Source organism: Phyllostomus hastatus, unplaced genomic scaffold (genome assembly GCF_019186645.2).
Source record: "Phyllostomus hastatus isolate PE091 unplaced genomic scaffold, TTU_PhHast_1.1 phas_contig_34, whole genome shotgun sequence".
Lineage (NCBI taxonomy): Eukaryota > Metazoa > Chordata > Mammalia > Chiroptera > Phyllostomidae > Phyllostomus > Phyllostomus hastatus.
Window position 1 is genome coordinate 5160603 of NW_025333857.1, and position 20537 is coordinate 5181139.

A 20537-nucleotide genomic window follows, 5' to 3' on the forward strand; every position below is an offset into this window, starting at 1 on the left:
GTTGTCTTTATTTTGGTTGTGTGAGGGGGAACAGTGTGTCTACTTATGCCTCCATCTTGACTGGAAGTCAGATACATCATTCTAAAAAGCAACAATTAAGCAAATATTTAATGACTGGCACTTCCTCTGAGAGATGAAAAATCAGGATGGGTTTGGGCTCTCCTGAAAAGTAGCATAGCACCTGCCAATAATGCTGTGCTTTAATAATGATGCAGTTTCTACCTAAAAACCATGTAACAACTTTCAATAGAGTCATTTTTCATTGCTTCTAGCTAAGAGAGTAACAACAATCCCTCCTCACTAACATATACAGCAGTATACCCATTTAAATATAAATATATGTAAAACCGTATAACAAAATTACCTGATCTATCAATAAAGTAAACTACTATACGGGTGAAGTCTAGCAAATATGTAATGTGATACAATTACTGCAGCAATTTTTATAAGTAGTGATATAATGAAAATTTTTTTACGAGATTTTACATATGTTTTCTTAAATCACTTAGTTTAAGTAAAGATTTGACAGCGAAGAAGCCCATCTAGAACTGGTCAAAAGTCTAAGCATATTATGAGGATTTTTTTTCTTCTTTCAGATTGTCACAAGACTGAAAACTCAGCAACATGATACAATCAAGATTTTTATAGAGTAGTTAAAAAAAAAAACCCTGTTAACTAACTTTAAGATGTAATTACTCAAATAACTTTTATAAATCATAACTTTAAAAACTTATTAAAATGAATATATAATGTACTTGAAGATGTTGTTGGATTATAAGGCCACCATAATTACCTATCAGAGAACATAATTGTACCTTACCCAGTATCTACGGATGCCTTTGAATTTAGAATGAATTATAGAAACCTTTTAAAAGTTTATTTCCTAACTAAAAGGTTGAAGGAACTGCTAACAAAGTTAGACATGTATAAACATCATTTATGGTTTCATGCTATTTTAACCAGAACCCCTACAAGGTAAAGGCAGCCCAGATGGATTAAAAACAGGTACCATAAATGGTAGAAGCCAGGTGTCATCTAAGTAATTAATAAAGAGGGCCAGAGGGAATAAAGCCAGAGGCTGAAATAAAAATGGGCCAGAAGGTCAAAATAATTTGATTATCCTCTACATTTCAAGAAGTGGATTATCCAGAATTTTGAGTCAAGGACTACTGATACAACAGATGTAGATAAGAACCCACTAATTTACTGGAAATCATCAATTCAGGGTACGAATCCTCTAGAAAGTCATAAAGTCTCTGCTAACTAATCAAACTCTCTGGATAAGACTACATACATATATCTGAAGAACAAGAGGGCCTAAAGAAGTGACTGGAGCCTAAGTTTTACTTTAGTTCAATCTAGAATTCTTTCCCTGCTAAAATATAGGATTGTTTAGTTCATTCCACAAACACTGGGTATTTATTTTCCCTGTAAGACAGGGTCCTTATCCTTTAGAACTTTGAGGCCTAAAGGGAAAGACAAGCACCTAGGGTAGACAGTGTTAATATAATGTGGTCAATACAGTGATACATTTATGCACAATATGCTCTGATAAGACGCCACTCAGTCCACACTTAGCATAGTCCAGAAGTAGGTTAGAAAAAGAAGTTAGGGTTATTACACTGAATGAAAGATACTTGAGTTAGATCTTAAAAGAAAGAAAATGGTAAGGTAAATAACAGGGAAAGAACATTTAAGACAAGGGAACAAATAGGAGGAGCAATGGACTGAGCAGGAAACAGTCTGGTGTACGGTAAAAGCAGTGAGGTGTGGGTCACCACAAGTAGGTTATATTAAAATGTAAGGATAAAGATGATGAAGGTTGGGAGAGGAGGCTGACAAAGTATAGGCCAGTACAAAGGCACTAGAGTGCTATGAAAACCTTCTTAAACTTTATCTTGGAAGTCACAGGGACCCAATGTTAAGCAGAATGACACATAATCACATTTTACATTAGTCACCCTGTCAGTAATGTGGTGGCTGAATCTAAGAGGGGCAAGATTGGAGGTATGGAGAGCAGTTAGGAGGCTACTGCAGGCAAGAAATAGTGAGGACCTGAAGTAACAAGTAACTTCTAACGAAATTCCCTTTGATCACAGTGCAGCAAAAGAATAAAAAACTTATGCAACAACATATATATGAACATATATGTATAATTTTATATATCATATTTTACATATTCTTATATATAAATACTTTTTGCTATATTACAAATTACCTTTTTCTACATTAATCAAAAGGACACAGAAAGTCACAAAACAAAAAGAAAAACAGGCTAAAATTCAAAGCAGGACTTCCAGTCAAGAGGCAGCATAGGCAAACACGGCTCACTTCCTCACACAACCACATCAAAATTGCAACTAAAATGCATAACGACCATCACTCAGAACCATCAGAAATTGAGTTGAATGGAAGTCTGACAACTATGGAATTACAGAAACCACACCCATCCAGACTGGTAGGAGGGATGGAGACATGGAATGGTCTGGACCCACACCCATGTGTGATGGATAAAAATTTGGGAGGGATATCTCAGCAGCAAGGAGTCTCAGCACCACATTGGGCCCCCCAGCCAAGGGTTCTAGTGCCAGAAATAAGTTCCCACAACTTTCGGCTACAAAAACCAGCAGGGATTGAGTCAGTGGAAGAAACTTCTGGAGTCCCAAGCAGTTCCCCTTAAAGAACCATGCATAGACTTACTCAGACTCCAGCACCAGGGTAGCAGTTTGAAAGGCACCAGTGGCATACAGGGAGGAACTGAAGTATCTGGATCAAGGCAGGAGCCGGAGGACTGTTTTCTCTCAGAAAGAAAGGTGGGCAGAGACAACTGTCCCTTTTCTGAACCTTCACAGCACAGAGACACAAAGTTGACAGGCTAGTGCCATATCTGAGACTCCATCAACCTAACACTGTTTGCCCCACCATGGAGATCCCCTGAGACTCTGTACCAGCCAACCTATGGGTCCAACCAAACTGTTAACTATGACTTTTCCATATGAATGGTTGGTCTTGGCTCATGCTTAACAACTTCTTAAATCCTATCAAACAAACAAGAGTTGGCCTCAGTGAACCCCCAGGCCCCCGTACCTCTTGCTAAGTGGCCCCAAGCTGCGTACTAGCAGGAGCCAGCCTAGATTCACTGTTTGGCTTTGCCTGGCAATCTCTAAGCCCTCTCAGTTGCTATATAGCTCATGCAGGGTGGCCCTGGGCAGAACACAGGAGGGGGCACCTTGGCCTGCACCACCCCAGAAATCCCAGAGCCTGTACACTCAGTGGACAACTATAGCTATTGACCACATCAGAGCACTACCATCCTGCCCCTGCACAGCTGACCCTCCACAAAGGCTGGAGGTTGGTGGTCAGTGGTCCCAGCCAGTCTTTGCAGGTGACTGGCCTGGGTAAATCCCTCCTATTGACCTGCCAATAGCAATCAAGGTTCAACTATAAGAGGAGGGTATGCTCAGCCCACACAGAGGGGGTACCTTGAACACCCAGCTTCAGTGACCGGGGAGGCTGTGCCATTGGACCTTGCAGGATACCTAATATATTAGGCCACACTACCAAAACAGAGTCATAGCAGCTCTACCTAATGCATACAACAAACATAGAGAGGCTATCAAAATAAGGATACAAAGAAACACAGCCCAAATGAAAGGACAGATCAAAAGTCCAGAAAAAGAACTAAACAAAATGGAGATAAGCAATCTATCAGATGCAGAGTTCAAAATACTGGTTATAAGGATGCTCAAGGAACTTAGTGAGAATCCCAACAGCATAAGAAAGATCCACTCAGAAAATGAAGGATACAATAAGTGAAAAAATAATTTACATGGAAAAAGAATGGATAAAGCTGATAATCACATCAATTATTTAGAACATAAAGAAGCAAGGAACAACCAATCAAAACAAGAAGAAGAAAAAGGAGTCCAAAAATGAGAATAGTGTAAGTAGCCTCTGGGACAACTTGAAGAAGTCCAACATTTGTATCATGGGGTGCCAGAAGGAGAAGAGAATACGAAATTGGAAATCTATCTGAAACAATAATGAAAGAAAACTTCCCTAATTTGGTGAAGGAAATAAGCATGCAAGTCCAGGAAGCACAGAGAGTCCCAAACAAGATGGAAGAAAAGAAGCCCACACCAGGAGACATCATAATTAAAATGGCAAAGGTTAAAGATAAAGAGAAAATCTTAAAAGCAGCAAGAGAAAAGCAGTTAGTTACCTACAGGAGCGTCCTCATAAGATGGTCAGCTTATTTCTTAAAAGAAACTTTGCAGGCTAGAAGGGATTGGCAAGAAATATTTAAAGTCATGAAAAGCAGGGACCTACAGCCAAAATTGCTCTACTCAGCAAAACTATCATTTAGAATCAAAGGGCAGATAAAGCCCTTCCCAGACAAGAAAAAACTAAAAGAGTTCATCATCCCCAAACCATTATTGTATGAAATGTTAAAGGGATCAATTTAAGAAAAAGAAGATCCAAACTACGAACAATAAAATGGCAATAAATACATATCTATCAACAATTGAATCTAAAAAACAAACTAAACGAAGGAGAGTAACAGAGACAGAATCATGGATACGGAGAGCATTTTGAGGGCTGCCAGACTGGAGGGGGTGTCAGGGAAATGGGTAAGAGGTGAAGGGGTTAAGAAGTACCAATAGGTAGTTATAGAATAGCTATGGCAATGTAAAGTACAGTATAGGAAATGGAGTAGTCAAAGAACTTATACACATGACCCACGGACATGGACAATGGTGTAGGGATGGCCTGAGAGAGTGGAGGTGCTGGATGGAGGGGGGACAAAGAGGGAAAAATTGGGAAAACTGTAATAGTAATATCAATAAAAATAATTTAAATACATAAAAAGAAATAAAATTCAAAGCATTCTATTAATCTTAGAACTAGCAATTAATAATTGTTACCCCCATATAAATTATTTTACTAAAAAAATGGAATATTACTAGAAATTTAAATTTGTAAAGAGGAAAATTATTTAAAATATATCCTATAAAGTATCTAAAATAAAAAACACTATCAAATTTCACAGAAAAACTTAAGATATTAGTAAAGAAAATCTAGAATACTACATCTACAGAAATTAAAAGCAATAAGGAAAGAAAATAACATGATCTTAGTCTAACATTGTGAGCTTACCTAGCCATGTATACCATTTAATATGCATAAACCTTAGACAGGATGATTATATTCATTTTGCAGATGAGAAAATGAAATCTCAGGTAAATTCACTTACCTAATAACTGGGCTGTAAAGTTTGTCTGTTTTAAAGGCATTAGTAGGCATTTATAAATAAAACTGTAAGCATTTCATAAGAATATACTTGTTTCACAAATGCAGAACTTCGTATCAGAAACTCAAGATTTAGATTTGGGCAACAGAATTAAAACTTTTGGGTCAAAATTAACTTGGTTTATATTTAGACTTTACCCCTTACGAGCTGTGGCAATTTGAATAACTTCTCTGAGCTTCAACAAGTATGAAGGAGGTTACAAGGCTTCAAAGGGTTTTGTAAACATCAGGTAAGTAATCAATTAGTAGTAGCTAGTTCTATTGTTCATAAATAAAGAAAACATAAATAATATACTGCATTTAAAATTGAAGTAAACATTTTTTGAAATGGAATACTCTTTTTCCTGGCTAGGAATGTTCCTTTAGCCATAACAGATATACATATACAAGCACACTGTTTATGACACAACACCTAACTCATAAAAATATACAGTCAATTCTTGATAATCCAAGAGCATACTATCTGGTTTGCAATTAATCTATGATTAAAGTACCATGAGAAACCCAACTTTCTCTCCTTTACTACAGAGAAGCTGGCTAAGAAACTATAATACCCAACTTCTTCCCCTGACTATACTTATACTATAGATCCTAAATCCCCACCACAGAATTTCTACTTGTTTAAATCCCAAGCTTCCCCAAGTGTTCTGGTTCCTGTCGTGGCTCTTCAAATCCCACTGCTAGAAAATGTTGGAAAATTTTCAGAAAAATCAGTACTTGCTACCTCATTACTGGGTTCCCTAGAAAATTATTTCTTTCTGGATTATTTGTGACTTGATCCTCACTCCCTCCCCAACTCTACCAGTTAACCAGGTTAATTAATAATTGACTATATTGAGAAAGTATAACTTAGAAATCTCTAACAACCTGAAACCATTTTACTTCATTTTTTAAAAATGAAATACATGTCACATCATTATATAATCATTTAAAAGTTATTCCAAGTTTTAATTCGGTTTAAATAATTTAATATTAATTATAATGTTTAATATTATAGTTTAGTATTTTAGTAGTTAATGTGAGTGATGTCATAAAGAATTACATAATAAATCCCAGGTAAATAGTCACTGAGGCTCAAATTAACACTGTATCAATACTGCTATGCAACTGTTAATATACTTTATAAAAATACCAGAAAAATTACCTTGGTGTTCTTCTAAGTCCATATCAAGTTGTCTAATTTCTTCATTAAATTGATTTATTTTTTCTTTTAAATCTGTTAACCTGTTGAAAATGTTATTTAATACATTTATGACAGATAATATAGATATTTGGTGAAAATATTCAATGATTATATTAGAAAATCTTCAATATATTCTAAGCTGCATATATAATATCTAGAAATAATAAGCCCTATTCTGTTAGTACTACAAATTTAGAGAGAAATTTTTTTCTAGATCTTTTTTTCATGATTCACATTTGAACTACAAATATATTCTGAGAATGTTAGGTTGTCTAACTTCAAGAGCAGACTCTTCCTCCAATTTTTTTTTAGCTTGCCTTAAAACATTAAGTAAAAAAATATTTAATAACTTTCTTGTTTTAGGTTTGCTTAAACTGAACTAAGTTGGAAAATTAGTCTCAAAAATTGGAAAATAAGTGAAAATTTACCACTAACAGAAGATAATATGGGTTAAAATTCTAGCAAAAAGCAGTTGTACTTATTATGAAACTATAGTAATCATAACAGTGTGGTACTGGAATAAGAACAGATGTATATATACACATATATACACATATATATGTATAAATGAAATAGAATTGTGAGTCCAGAAATAAGACCTTATATCTACATATAATTGAATTTTCTCTAATTCTCGCCCAAGGATTTTTTTAAATTGATTTTAGAGAGAAAGGAAGGGAGAAAGAGAGAAATACTGGTATGAGAGGGAAACACCCACCAGTTTGCTTCCACATGTGCACCGACTGAGGATCAAACCTATAATCTAGGTATGTGCCCTGACTGGGAATGGAATCTGCAACCTTTTGGTGTATGAAACAACATTCCAACCAACTGATCCGTCTGGCCAGGGCTATATTTGATTTTTGACAAAGGTGTAAGACAATTACATGGGGAAGGAATAATAATATTTCTAAAAGAGTATTTCAACAAATGGTGCCTGGACAACTGGATATGAACAACAAAAGAATAAAGCTGGACTCCTACCTTACACCATATACAGAAGTTAACTCAAAATGAATCATACATCTAAATGTAAGAACTAAATTATAAAACTCAGAATAAAACATAAGCATAAATCTCTGTGACTTTGGACTAGGCACTGGTTTCTTAGATATGACACCAAAAGCATAAGCAACAAAAGAAAAAAATAAATAAAAGAAACATCACCAGCTTGGCTGGTGTGGCTCAGTGGATTAAGCACAGGCCTGCAAACCAAAGAGTCTCTGGTTGGATTTCCAGTCAGGGCACATGCCGGGGCTGCAGGCCAGGTCCCCAGAAGAGGCAACCATATATTGATGTTTCTCTCCCTCTCTTTCTCCCTCCCTTACCCTCTCTCTCAAAAATAAATAAATAAAATCTTTAAAAACAATAGATATCATCAAAATTTAAAACTTTTATGCTTCTCAAAGGACACATCAAGAAAGTAAAAAGAAAAATCTACAGGTAGGGACAAAATTTTTGCAAATCATCTATCTGTTAAAAGTTTTGTGTCTGGAATAAGTGAAGAACCATTAAAATTTAGTAATAAAGATTAATAACCCAATTAAAAAATAGGCAAAGGATGTGAACAGCATTTCCCTAAACAAGATATACATATGGCCAATGAGTACAGGAAAAGAAGCTCAATATTATTAGTCATCACAGAAATGCAAATCAAAACCATAATGAGGTACTACTTCACACCCACCATGATTACTGTAATCAAAAGGGAGATAAACAAGTGTTGATGAGGACACAGAGAAATTGGAACCTTCATACACTGCTGGCAGAAATGTAAAATGGTGCAGCTGTAATAGAAAATAGCCTGAGAGTTCCTCAAAAAATTAAATATAGAGTTACTATATGAGTCATCAATTCCATATCTAGGTATATACCCAAAAGAAGTAAAAACATACGTCCACACAAAAACTTGTACATGAATTTCATATCAGCATGCTAATAGCCAAAAATGGAAAAAAAATCTAAATGTCCACCAAGAAATGAACAAAAAAATAAATATGGTATATCCACATAATGGAGTATTTGGCAATAAGAAGAAATGAAGTAGTGATATATGGTACAACACAGATGAATCTTGAAAACATTACGCTAAGTGAAATAATCCAGCCACAGGACCACATATTATATGATTCCATTTATATAACATGTCCAGAATAGGCCAATCTAGAGAAACATAAAATAAGAGTGGTTCTCTAGGGCTGGGATGGGGGGATGAGAGGGGTGATGATTAAGGGTGTGGTGTAAAATTGGGGTGACTGAACTGTTCTAAAATTAAAATGATCCTACATAATTCTGTAAATATACTAAAAACCTCTGAATTGTAAGTTTTAAATATGTGAATAGTATGAAATAGTTAAAGCTGAAAATAAGATTGAAAGTGCATCAGTATTATCCATATGAACCACAAAAAGTTACTGTAACAATATACACCTCTTGTACATTTAGAATATAATTTAAAAAATGAGAAAGGGATGCAAATGTCCTAGTATAAATGTACTTACTGTCTCTCCATGCTAGCTATTTCCTGATTATCTTCTTTTACCTAAAAAGGCATAAAAAGAAAATATCCATAGTTTTTAAAGAATTACTCACTGTTAGGCTATCTTAAAGAGAATTTCCTGCTAAGGTATGTTGTACTAAAATGTTAAATCTTGTCTCTTTCTTGAAACTTCTTAAAATTCAACCTTTGAATTTAAAAGGAATATCATTAAGGAACTATTCATGAAGTTTTATTTCTCAAAAGAAGGGTGATGACATATTTTTGTATTAATCCACATGGTAACATGAGGTTAACACGTCTTCAGGACTGTACCAATTTGCATAAAAATCTAGGATATAAACCCCAGCACACAGGTAGGGTTGACAGATTTAGCAATCCCACTACATTTGAATTTCAGATAAACAATAAATTTTACTATATATGTGTGTGTATATATATGTATATACGTATATACATATATATACACATATATATCATGCAATATGAAATATATTTATTTCTTTTTTATTATTCTTTGCTTATCTTAAATTCAAATTTATTTATTTTATCTAGCAATCCTATCCCAAGATCACTCCTCTCCTCCCTCCAATGATTTCTTTCCAAGGAACTTCAGAGATTCTACATTTTAATGCCTTTCTAGAATGATTGTAACACTTAAAGAGCTCCTGGGTTGATCCCTAACATCTTCCAAACCCACTGGGTTTGATCCAAGGTCACACAGAAGACCCATTTGTAGGCTCCTAACTGGAGCTATTCCCAAATACATATGCAGGTCTCCTATAGTTAGAGTATTTCAGGATAAATAATAGGCTAATTATAAGTTAGTAATAAATTAAAGCCAGCCTTGGTGTAGTAAGAAAGTTACTGAATACATGTGACATAACCTAATGACACTGTGATTTAATAGAAGATTTTAATTCCATTCACTTCATGGAGGCACTGATAGTAATAACCACAAAAAGTCATTAGCTGTGAGGCACTTCATTTTCTAAATAGGAAGCCCAAAACAAATAATGGAACAGATCTCCAGTAAGATTATCTAATTATTTACTAACTAATAAAGAAGAGTTTTAAGTTTTCCTTATAAAAATCCAAAACATGAAAAAAATAGCCAAAAAATGCATGAACATCATATAAAATTAGAATGTAAGTCAAAAATCAGTTTGTGGGAGGAATGTCTTTTACTAGATTTTCTTGGTCAAGTAGTTCCTATTTAGTGAAGCTCACTTTTTTTTCACTGCTTTTAAGGTAATAAACTTATTGGCTTTCTGTTCAACCTATATGACTTAAATAAAATAAATCAACACATTTATCAAATTCTGACATATTAAAATAAGTTATGTCTGTTTTTTCTACCTGCTTAAGTAATCTCTCTCTCTCTTCCATTGGAGATCCCATGCTTTTGTCTTCAGCAATCATTTGATCTCGATGGGACTCTAACTCATCAAGTTTTTCATGCAGCAATACAGCCTCTTGTTTTACCTGGGAGTGTGCTATTTCCTGAAGGGAACAAAGAAAGAGAAATTATTATTTTATTAAAAACTATTTCAAATAGGTTTCATTTTATAAGAACAAGGACAAATTTAAACCAAGGGCATCATTAAGTAGAGATATCAAGTACTCTAGAGTACTTGATACCTAGAGTGCTCAATAATGCTATAAAACACATTTCTAAACTGGAAGAAAAAAAATCCCTGTATATTTTCATCCTGAGATTCACAAGAAGATGGTAGACTTATTTTATTTTCTAAATATATCTCTACCAATGGGAAGATAATAAAAAATGTCACAATGTATGTGCAACTTTAACCACAATATCCAATTCAAAGAATAGAGAACTGATCTCTAGAGAATCAATTTTCAACATTTTTGTCTCACAGCAGATATAAACTAATTATAAAAATTCTGCAGCACATCAAAAATATATTTTTTGCCAACTTGACAAAAACATGTATAATTTTGGTTTTTATAAACTTAATCTTGCCCTGGCTGGTGTAGCTCAGTGGATTGACCATGGGCCTGTGAACCAAAGTGTCACCGGTTTGATTCCCAGTCAGGGCACATGCCTGGGTTGTGGGCCAGGTCCCCAGTTGGGGGTATATGAGGGGCAACCACACACTGATGTTTCTCTCCTTCTCTTTCTCTTTCCCTTCCCCTCTTTCTAAAAAATAAATAAAATCTTTAAAAAAATAAAAATAAAAATGCAAATTTAATCTTTATGGTGATATAATTTTGATTCATTCACAACAGATGGCTATTATTGTATTGGCTGTTGCCATTTTGTAATTTAACAATGCAAAGGAAAAGAAGTCAGTGTCCCTTACTAAACAGTCAGGTATTACATGTTTTAAAAATCCCTGCAGCACACTGGTTGAAAATGACTGCTTTAGAGGAAAGACATTTTCCCCTGAATAGGTCATGTATATACTTCCCCACAATATTATGAGTGAATTGTATACCCCCCAAAATATATATTGAAATCCTAATCTCCAGTACCTGTAAATGTGACCTAATTTGGAAATGGGGTTTTTGAAGATTTAGACAAGTTACGATGAGTTATTAGGATGGATCTTAATCCAGAATGAGATTTATGTGTTCTTACAGGAGGTAAAGACAGAGACACACAAGGAGAATACTCTGTAATGACACAAGCACAGATTGAAGTGATGCAGCTACGAGTCAGAGAGAATCCCATGGTCTGATCGCCACCACCAGAGGAGAGCAGGGAGGGATTTTATCCAGAGTATCAGAGGGAGCACAGCTCTGCTGACACCTTGATATTATATTGGGTTGCTCAAAAAGTTCATTTTTTTCCCACAAGAAGGTTCTAGCAGTGCTAATTTGTCTTTAACTTCATTTGAAAGAATTTTGTTAGAATACATTGTGACAGAACTTCCGGCCAACATGGAGGTGTAGGTAGACATGAAGTGGCTCCTCGCACAACCAAAATAAAGACAACAACAATTTAGAAACAAAATAACAACCAGAACTGACAGAAAATTGAACTGTGCCCTGGCTGGCATAGCTCAGTGGATTGATCAAAGCATCCCAGGTTCGATTCCCAGTCAGGGCATATGTCTGGGTTGCAGGCCATGGCCCCCAGCAACCACACATTGATGTTCCTCTCTCTCTCTCTCTCTCTCTCTCTCTCTCTCTCTCTCTCTCTCTCTCTCCCTCCCTCCCTCCATTCCCTCTCTAAAAATAAATAAATAAAATCTTTAAAAAAAAGAAACGAAAAGAAAATTGAACCGTATGGAAGTCAGCTAAGGAGTTAAAATAGACACATTCATCCAGACCGGTAGGAAGGGCAGAGTCGGGAAGCTGGGTGGAGAGGGGTCGAGGCACAAAAAGTGGTGGCACTGGAGGCATAAGGCATCCCGGGTGTGCAAGACCACATTGGGTGGACCCTGGGCACACAGGTGGCGGCTGCCAGACACCGGGTGCGGGGTGGCAATGGGCAGACCCAGCGAGGCAGTGATGGTGAAGCGAGGCACTATGCACAAGGCAGCTGGCTGACTGTGCAGTCCCACATCCGCATGCAGATAAACCAGGCAAAATTGGGGAGCGAGACAGACTGTGCAACCAAGGGTCCCAGCGCCAGGAAACAGAGCCTCAGGACACTGATTGAAAACACCTGTGGAGGTTGAGGCGCAGGGAGAGACTCCCAGCCTCACAGGAGAGTTTGTTGGAGACACCCACGGGGTCCTAGAACGTGCACAAGCCCACCCACATGGGATTTAGCACCAGAAAGGCCCAGTTTACTTGGGGGAAGTGGCGGAAGGGACTGACATCCGACAAAGAGCAGAGCAATCGCCATGGTCCCCTGTCGGACCCTGCCCCCACAACCCAGCGTTGAATCTAGCCACGTGCGATACCCCGTCCCTGGTGAACACCTGAGGCTCTGCCCCTCAAATGTAACAGGCATGACAAGACAAAAAAAAAAATGGCCCAAATGGAAGAACAGATCAAAGCTCCACAGCAAATACAACTAAGTGATGAAGAGACAGCCAACCTATCAGATGCACAGTTCAAAGCACTGGTGATTGGGATGCTCACAGAATTGGTTGAATTTGGTTGGAATTTAGATGAAAAAAATGAAGGCTACGCTAAGTGAAATGAAGGAAAATGCAGAGGGAACTAATAGTGATGGGAAGGAAACTGGGACTCAAATCGATGGAGTGGACCAGAAGGAAGAAACAACCAACCAAACAGAAAAGAATGAAGAAATAAGAATTCAAAAAAATGAGGAGAGGCTTAGGAACCTCCAGGACATCTTTAAACATTCCAACATCCAAATTATATGGGTACCAGAAGGGGAAGAGGAAGAGCAACAAATGGAAAAGTTATTTGAACAAATAATAAAGGAGAACTTCCCCAGTCTGGCCAAGGAAATAGACTTCCAGGAAGTCCCAGAAGCTCAGAGAGTCTCAAAGAAGTTGGACCCAAGGAGGAACACACCAAGGCACATCATAATTACATTAGCCAAGATTAAAATGAAGGAGAGAATCCTAGAAGCAGCAAGAGATAAGGAGACAGTAACCCACAAAGGAGTTCCCATCAGACTGTCAGCTGATTTCTCAACAGAGACTTTACAGGCAAGAAGGGGTTGGAAAGAAGTATTCCAAGTCATGAAAGGCAAGGGCCTCCATCCAAGATTGCTCTATCCAGCAGAGCTGTCATTTAGCATGGAAGGGCAGATCAAGTGCTTCTCAGATAAGGTGAAGTTAAAGGAGTTCATCATCACCAAGCCCTTATTTTTGTGAAATGTTAAAGGGACTTATCTAAGAAAAAAGAAGATAAAAACTATGTATAGTAAAATGAGAGCAAACTCACAATTATTAACAACCACAACTAAAACAAAGGCAAAAACAAACTAAGCAAACAACTAGAACAGGAACAGAATCACAGAAATGGAGATCACATGGAGGGTTAGCAACAGGGGAGTGGGAGGAGGAGAGAGGGGGAAAGGGTACAGAGAATAAGTAGCATAGATGGTAGGTAGAAAATAGACAGGGGGAGGGTAAGGACAGTATGGGAAATGTAGAAGCTAAAGAACTTACGACACATGGACATGAACTGGGGGGGGGAATGTGAGTGGGAGAGGGTGTGCAGGGTGGAGGGGAATGAAAGTGGGGAAAGAGGACAACTGTAATAGCATAATCAATAAAATATGTTTTTAAAAAAGGATAGAGAACAGACTGACAGTGACCAGAGGGGAGGGTGGGGAATTTCAGGGTAAAAGGGGAAGGATTTGCAGGAACAAGTATAAAGGACACATGGACAAAAAGAAGAGGAGTGGTCAAAATGGGAGGGGGGTGGGGAGGGCTTGGGGCGTGGGCTGGGGTGGGAGTAAAAGGCAGATATCTGTACTTGAATAATTAAAATAAAATAAAAAGGAAAAAGTTAATGTTTAAAAGCTCATAGGCAAAGGTTATATATATCAGTATTGGATTAACTTCAGGTAAAAAGACATGACAATAAAACACAGATAAAAGAAATGCAAGTATGTTGAGGTATCCCTTTTCTTTTTTTTTAAATATTATTTATTTATTTATTTTTAGAGAGGGAAGGGAGGGAGGGGTGGGAGAGAGAGGGAGAGAGAGAGAGAGAGAGAGAGAGAGAGAAACATCAATGTGGGGTTGCTGGGGGTTATGGCCTGCAACCCAGGCATGTACCCTGGCTGGGAATCGAACCTGCAACACTTTGGTTCGCAGCCCGCGCTCAATCCACTGAGCTACACCAGCCAGGGAGGTATCCCTTTTCATAGCATCTTCCCCTTCATTTTGCTTAACTATCCTATAGATTTGTTCAAGTTGCATCTCCATAAAATCATTCCTTAAGACTCAAGCTCGCATTGGTCCTTCACCTGATTTTTCATACCCCTGTAAACTGAATTAGTAATACTTAGCACAGTATTAGTGAACCACAGTGGATATTCAAATACTAGTTGATTGATATTTGGTATAACGTGTTCTTAAAGAACATGTTAAAAAATATAAGCAATCTGGGAAAAGTTAACGAGAATAGTGACTTATATTTTGATTTGAGAATACTGTAAAAATTCATGTTGTTTGGGCATGTATGTACTGACACCAAAAAAAAGAGTGGCATCAATACAAACACTAAATCTAAGGTTATAGCTTATACCTTTTTCTGTGGAAACTAAATTTGCCAGGAGAAAGAAGACGACTCTCTCCTACATGTCCTAAAAAAATAGTAAGACATTCTGCAAGCTAGCTGCATTAATACTAAATGCTGTCCTTATTCCTTGAAGCATACTTCTATCACTATAGAGATCCAAGAAAATAAAATTTGTGTGTACTCACATAGGGCAATGTGATACAAAAAAAAATCAATACTTTTAAGCAAACTACTTTTAATAGCAAATTTCCAAAATAATGACTACATATTCATTTCTTTTGCAAGCTAGGTGACAACAATCATGTCAATCTACAATTGTTACTAATCTTATCATCATTGTATCCACCAGATTCCATAAGAAATCAGGAAAAGGCAGGCAAAGTTTGAGGTGTAGAGAGTATAGTGAAGTACAAAGGACATTAAAACATAGTTCACAGAGAAAGAAATACATTGAACAACAAATGTATAAAGAGATAACTTCATGCATTAATAAATGAAAATTAAAACATGATAGCAATTTTTTCCTAATAAACCAGCAAAAATGGAAAAGGTGGGTAATGCCTGCTGTCAGTGAGAGCAGGTGAAAATAGGCACTCTCATATTTTGAGTCTAGGAATAGAAAATGCAACAACCTTTTTGGAAGGCAATTTGGCAATCTCACAACATTTTAGAAGTATGTAATTTCAACCCATTACAAAAATTTACCTTAAGATATGCTCATATAATTTTGTATAAAATGGATGTTTTCACTGAAGCATTATTTATAATCCCCCCAAACTATAAACAACCTATACATTACAAGGCTATATTATAGTCACTCAGTGTAATATAATGCAATAATTTAAAAATAATGCAGGAGCTTTATAAGAGTTATATAAATAGACATTCAAGACAGAATGTTAGGTGGAATAAAAATGCTGCAGATAGCTCTGGCTAAGTAGCTCAACTGGTAGGGCATCATCCTGATATACCAAGGTTGTGGGTTTGATCAAGTCAGGGTACATACAAGATAAAACCAATGAATGCATAAATAAATGGAACAACAAATTTATGTCTTTCTCTCTCAAATCATTTTTAAAAAAGGCTGCAAGTGGAGTATTAAGTATGAATCCCACTTAATGTTTTCCACAACAGTAAACCAAGTTCGGATTATATGATTGTTGTGAAGATTCAATGACAATGCTGATGATATATGTCAAGAAACCAAAAAAGCACACAGGACACAATAAATATAAGAGTAGTTCTCTCTGAAAAGAAGGCAAAAAAAAAAAATCAGGCATTTTTACTTTCATCTTACTCAAATTTTTAAATTTATAAACATGGTTTGTGAATTAAAATTGCTTTAAACAAGCCCTGGCTGGTGTGGCTCAGTGGCTTGAGTGCGGACTGCGAACTAAAGTGTTGCAGGTTCGATTCCCAGTCCGGGTCAGGGTACATGCCTGGGTTGCAGGCCATGGCCCCCAGCAACCGCACATTGGTGTTTCTCTCTCTCTCTCTTTCTTTCTCCCTCCCTTCCCTCTCTAAAAATAAATAGATAAATAAAATCTTTAAAAAAAATTGCTTTAAACAAACAGATAAGAAAATGAATGCAAGCTTTTACATCTATAGAAATTAACTGATCTCTGTTGCTCTTCATTTGTTTTTAGTTCCTTGTTCACGTCTTTAAATGGCTACTAGATTTTATGTGCTGCAGTGGACCAAATTACTTGTTTTGTACCAAGTAGGTACTCAATAACTGAATCTAATTTCTTACTAAATTAGGATAGTTGTGGTCCTGAATGGGAAAAATTTATTATATTTGTGTAAACTGCTAAATAAATATGTATTTGAATGTGTTCTATTAATATGTTTAGCTGAATTATCTTTTATAGCTGAGTAAAATAAGAACCCTTATTTGAGTTTATACTTACAGCTTCTAGGCTCTCTTTTTTCATGTTTAGTGAATCTAGTTGTTGCTGAAGTATATCTAATTCCTAAAAAGAGGGGAAAGAAAGCAAATATATGTACAAGTTATATTAAGAATAAATTTACTTCTGTTTCTCAACATTTCAAATATGTATGCGACAAAGTAAATTTTGTAAACATCTTCAACATGTATCTTGCAATTTGACTAAAATTTATTAACATTCATTTCTATTTTTACCAACTTCTTTCATTATTTCTAAAAATTATGCCATGATTCACCTTTAAAACTACTTCATAAACTTGACAGAGGTAGCCATACTTTTTCACACTGTACCATTATATACTGTAATCATCAGTTTCAGAAGCCTTTAAATTTGTTGTCATTGTTTAAAATTATGATTTTTAATTTTTATTTTTAAGCATGTTTTCATATCTTTTGCCTAATTCCTTTTGAAAATTAATCAATTTATATTTAAAAATTTTATTTTAGTGTAGTAAGAAGACTTAATAATTTCTTTTAGGGCCAAGACCTATAGTATTTTATGTGACTCACTCCTTTATCGGGTAAGATCCTCAAACTAATTATTACTCATTTGAAAACCCCTGTGCAGCATTAACTATATTTTGGCACTTCTGTAATATCCTGTTTTCATTGTTTTATTGTATGTTGTAAATCCCATCTAAAATAAAAGTTATATTAAACTGTCAATGAAGGAATGTCTGAGAAACTAGAACTACTTTCATTGTTGGCATTTGGGGGGACTAATTCTCTGTCAACTGGTTACAGGACACCTGGGCATGAAAGAATACTGTCTTCCAAGTCTGAGTTGCTGGCAAGACTGAATGTTGGGGAGATTCTCAATAAAGAATGAGAATCTTGCCCTGGCTGGCATAGCTCAGTGGATTGAGCATGGGCTGCGAACCAAAGCATCGCAGGTTCAATTCCCAGTCAGGGCACATGCCTGGGTTGCAGGCCACAGCCCCCAGCAACCACACATTGATGTTTCTCTCTCTCTCTTTCTCCCTCCCTTCCCTCTCTAAAAATAAATAAATAAAATCTTAAAAAAAAAGAATGAGAATCTTTACTCTTTCATTATTTGGGTCCATCAGCAGGTACCCAAACTGGTTAAACACCATGATTGGGGGCAACTGCTGTTCAAATCAAGGAAATAGCAGGTAAAAGATCTGCTGCTTATTGGACAGGAAGAGAAGGAAAGAAAGTAAAATATTCATATGACTCAGCTATATGAGGCTTTTTAATGTTGCCATTAAAAGTTTATTTAAAAAACAAGTGTTTTCATATGTTTTTATGACATTCAAAAAATGAAGGATGCACAGAACTAAACAAATTATATAGTAAAAGCCAGGTCAACATGCAGCATAAGAAAATAGTTTTCTAGATCAGTGTTTCTCAATTTAAATGTCCATATGAATCATGTGGAGACCTTGTTAAAATGACGGATTAGTAAGTCTAGTCAAGCTCTCAGGGGATGCTGATGCTGCCCACAGCAGCAAGATTGCTATATGCCTGGCTCAAAGTACTAATTAGTATTACCTGTAATAATTTCTCATTTGTGGTTTTCATTTCTATGTACTTGATTTGTTTTTCAGGAGACATATTTTTGATAATGCCATCTGCTGCTTGCTTTTCCTGTTCAATCTCCTCTTCTACACTTCGAATTTGTTTCTCCTTCCTGAAATCAAAAGTATGCAATATTCCTTACTATACTGAGGGGGAAAAAACCATCAGTTAATTTTACTTATGTGCTGGTCTCAATTAAATAGGGTACTTAAATTCATTCAATCCTAATGCATGATCTAAAAGTCCTTACAGATGTACAAAATAATTCTATGTGACCTGTACATAATGTGGCCCCCATCAGCAGACTTATTTTACATCTTTCTCTTCTCAACCCCTAAATGCTTCTATTTCTTTACTCTCCATTTTACTTACATTCTTGTAAGAAAACATGAAGATTTTCACAGAAAGTCATTAAAGCTTTCTACATATGACGATATATTTACATTTTTTTGCTATCATACTCTCAAAGCAAATTAAGATAGTTAAATATTAGAATAGTTGTTTTCAAACATTTTTAACCACAGAATTATTTGATCAAGTGAAATCTTGTATGGAAGTTTACAATGTAAATCATATAAAGTAGCACAGCTCTCACTGAACTGGAAGTAGGGAGACCTATATTACAATTTGATTTTTTAAAAAGTCATAGCTTTAGATGAACATATTTTGCTTAAATTCCCCATTATTTGCTTTAATTAAAATGATATTCCACATATTATCAACTGTATTTTAGCAAAATAATAATTTCCCCCCAAAGTAATCTTTATTATATAACAACAAGAAATATCATTGATGTGCCTCTTCCTACCCTATGCAAGATCAATTATCAATAGGACAAAAATTCTGAAAAAATAGAAAAGGTAAGATGCTAGTTATCATGTAAATACTTCAAGATCAACATATAAAAAGATTTCCTGAAGATGAATTTTAGTCCCAATGACATAAATTCTATTTTAATTCTATTAAATTATATTTTAATTTTCAAAATATGATTAGCCTACTACTTAATCTCTACTATTCTACTATTTAAATCTACTATCTAACCTCTTTCACATGTAGTCTCTAATTCCCAGTTTTCACAACCACTAGCTAAGGGATACAAATCCACATATTGCCCCCTCAATCTTTACACACTCATACCCTATTAAAATAAAGTAAACTCAGAAATCTTCCTATAAACATATCATAATAATTGAATAATGAACACAAAGAAACAGAGTACCCGGAATTTTTATTTTTGTCTCACTGTAGGACAAGGAGTAGTGTCTTTACCTTAAACCTCAATTACTACAGTGTTTGAGGTTACAAGTATGTTTGCTGCGGCTACAATATATGGGTATATGGGCTCATAGAACTTATAAGCAGAAAAAAATTACTATTTCAATCTTTTTGTTTCATAGATTAAGGATACTAAGGCCTAGAGGAACTAATCTTTTAAAACTAACTCATTCTGAATCCCATGATTACTCACCTCCAATAATGACTCACAACCATGTTTTTGCATGATATATCTCAGTGTAGTTAGATGGGAACTGAGGTACAGTATTCCATTTTTACAGAGGAGAAGTTAACAGCACAAGGAAGGTAACTGACTTTCTGAAGGCCACATAATAGCCAAGTGTCAAATGTTTTGATGTTTTCAGCACTTTGCTCCTGTTACAACTTGGCAGTAAAGCACCAATGGCGGTGTCATAAAAATGAATAAATAACAAAGTAGAAACTCAGAGGACTACTAAACTTGGTGGTATCTTTTCAACTTGTTTCCTTCTAAACACAAAATAACTTTAGGACTAACACTTAAATCACTTTAGCTGTATGTCTTTCAAAGTACGAATTTTCAAAATTATATGCTTTAACTCACAAAGTAAATTTGTTAATATTTAAATTTGTTAAGAGTCATTAAATACAAAGGTTAC

General features: G+C 35.7%; 1 protein-coding gene across 2 annotated transcripts in view; it reads right to left on the reverse strand.

The window, feature by feature from the left end:
• IFT74 (intraflagellar transport 74) overlaps positions 1-20537 on the reverse strand; it is a 106056-nt gene that overhangs the window by 45475 nt on the left and 40044 nt on the right. For both annotated transcript variants that reach the window (XM_045840515.1, XM_045840513.1), the window contains exons 9-13: positions 18595-18733; positions 17045-17107; positions 10350-10493; positions 8995-9035; positions 6455-6534 (exon numbers count right to left, since the gene is read on the reverse strand). In XM_045840515.1, coding sequence (XP_045696471.1) covers positions 6455-6534; positions 8995-9035; positions 10350-10493; positions 17045-17107; positions 18595-18733 — 467 coding nt within the window. The remainder of the gene's footprint in view (positions 1-6454; positions 6535-8994; positions 9036-10349; positions 10494-17044; positions 17108-18594; positions 18734-20537) is intronic.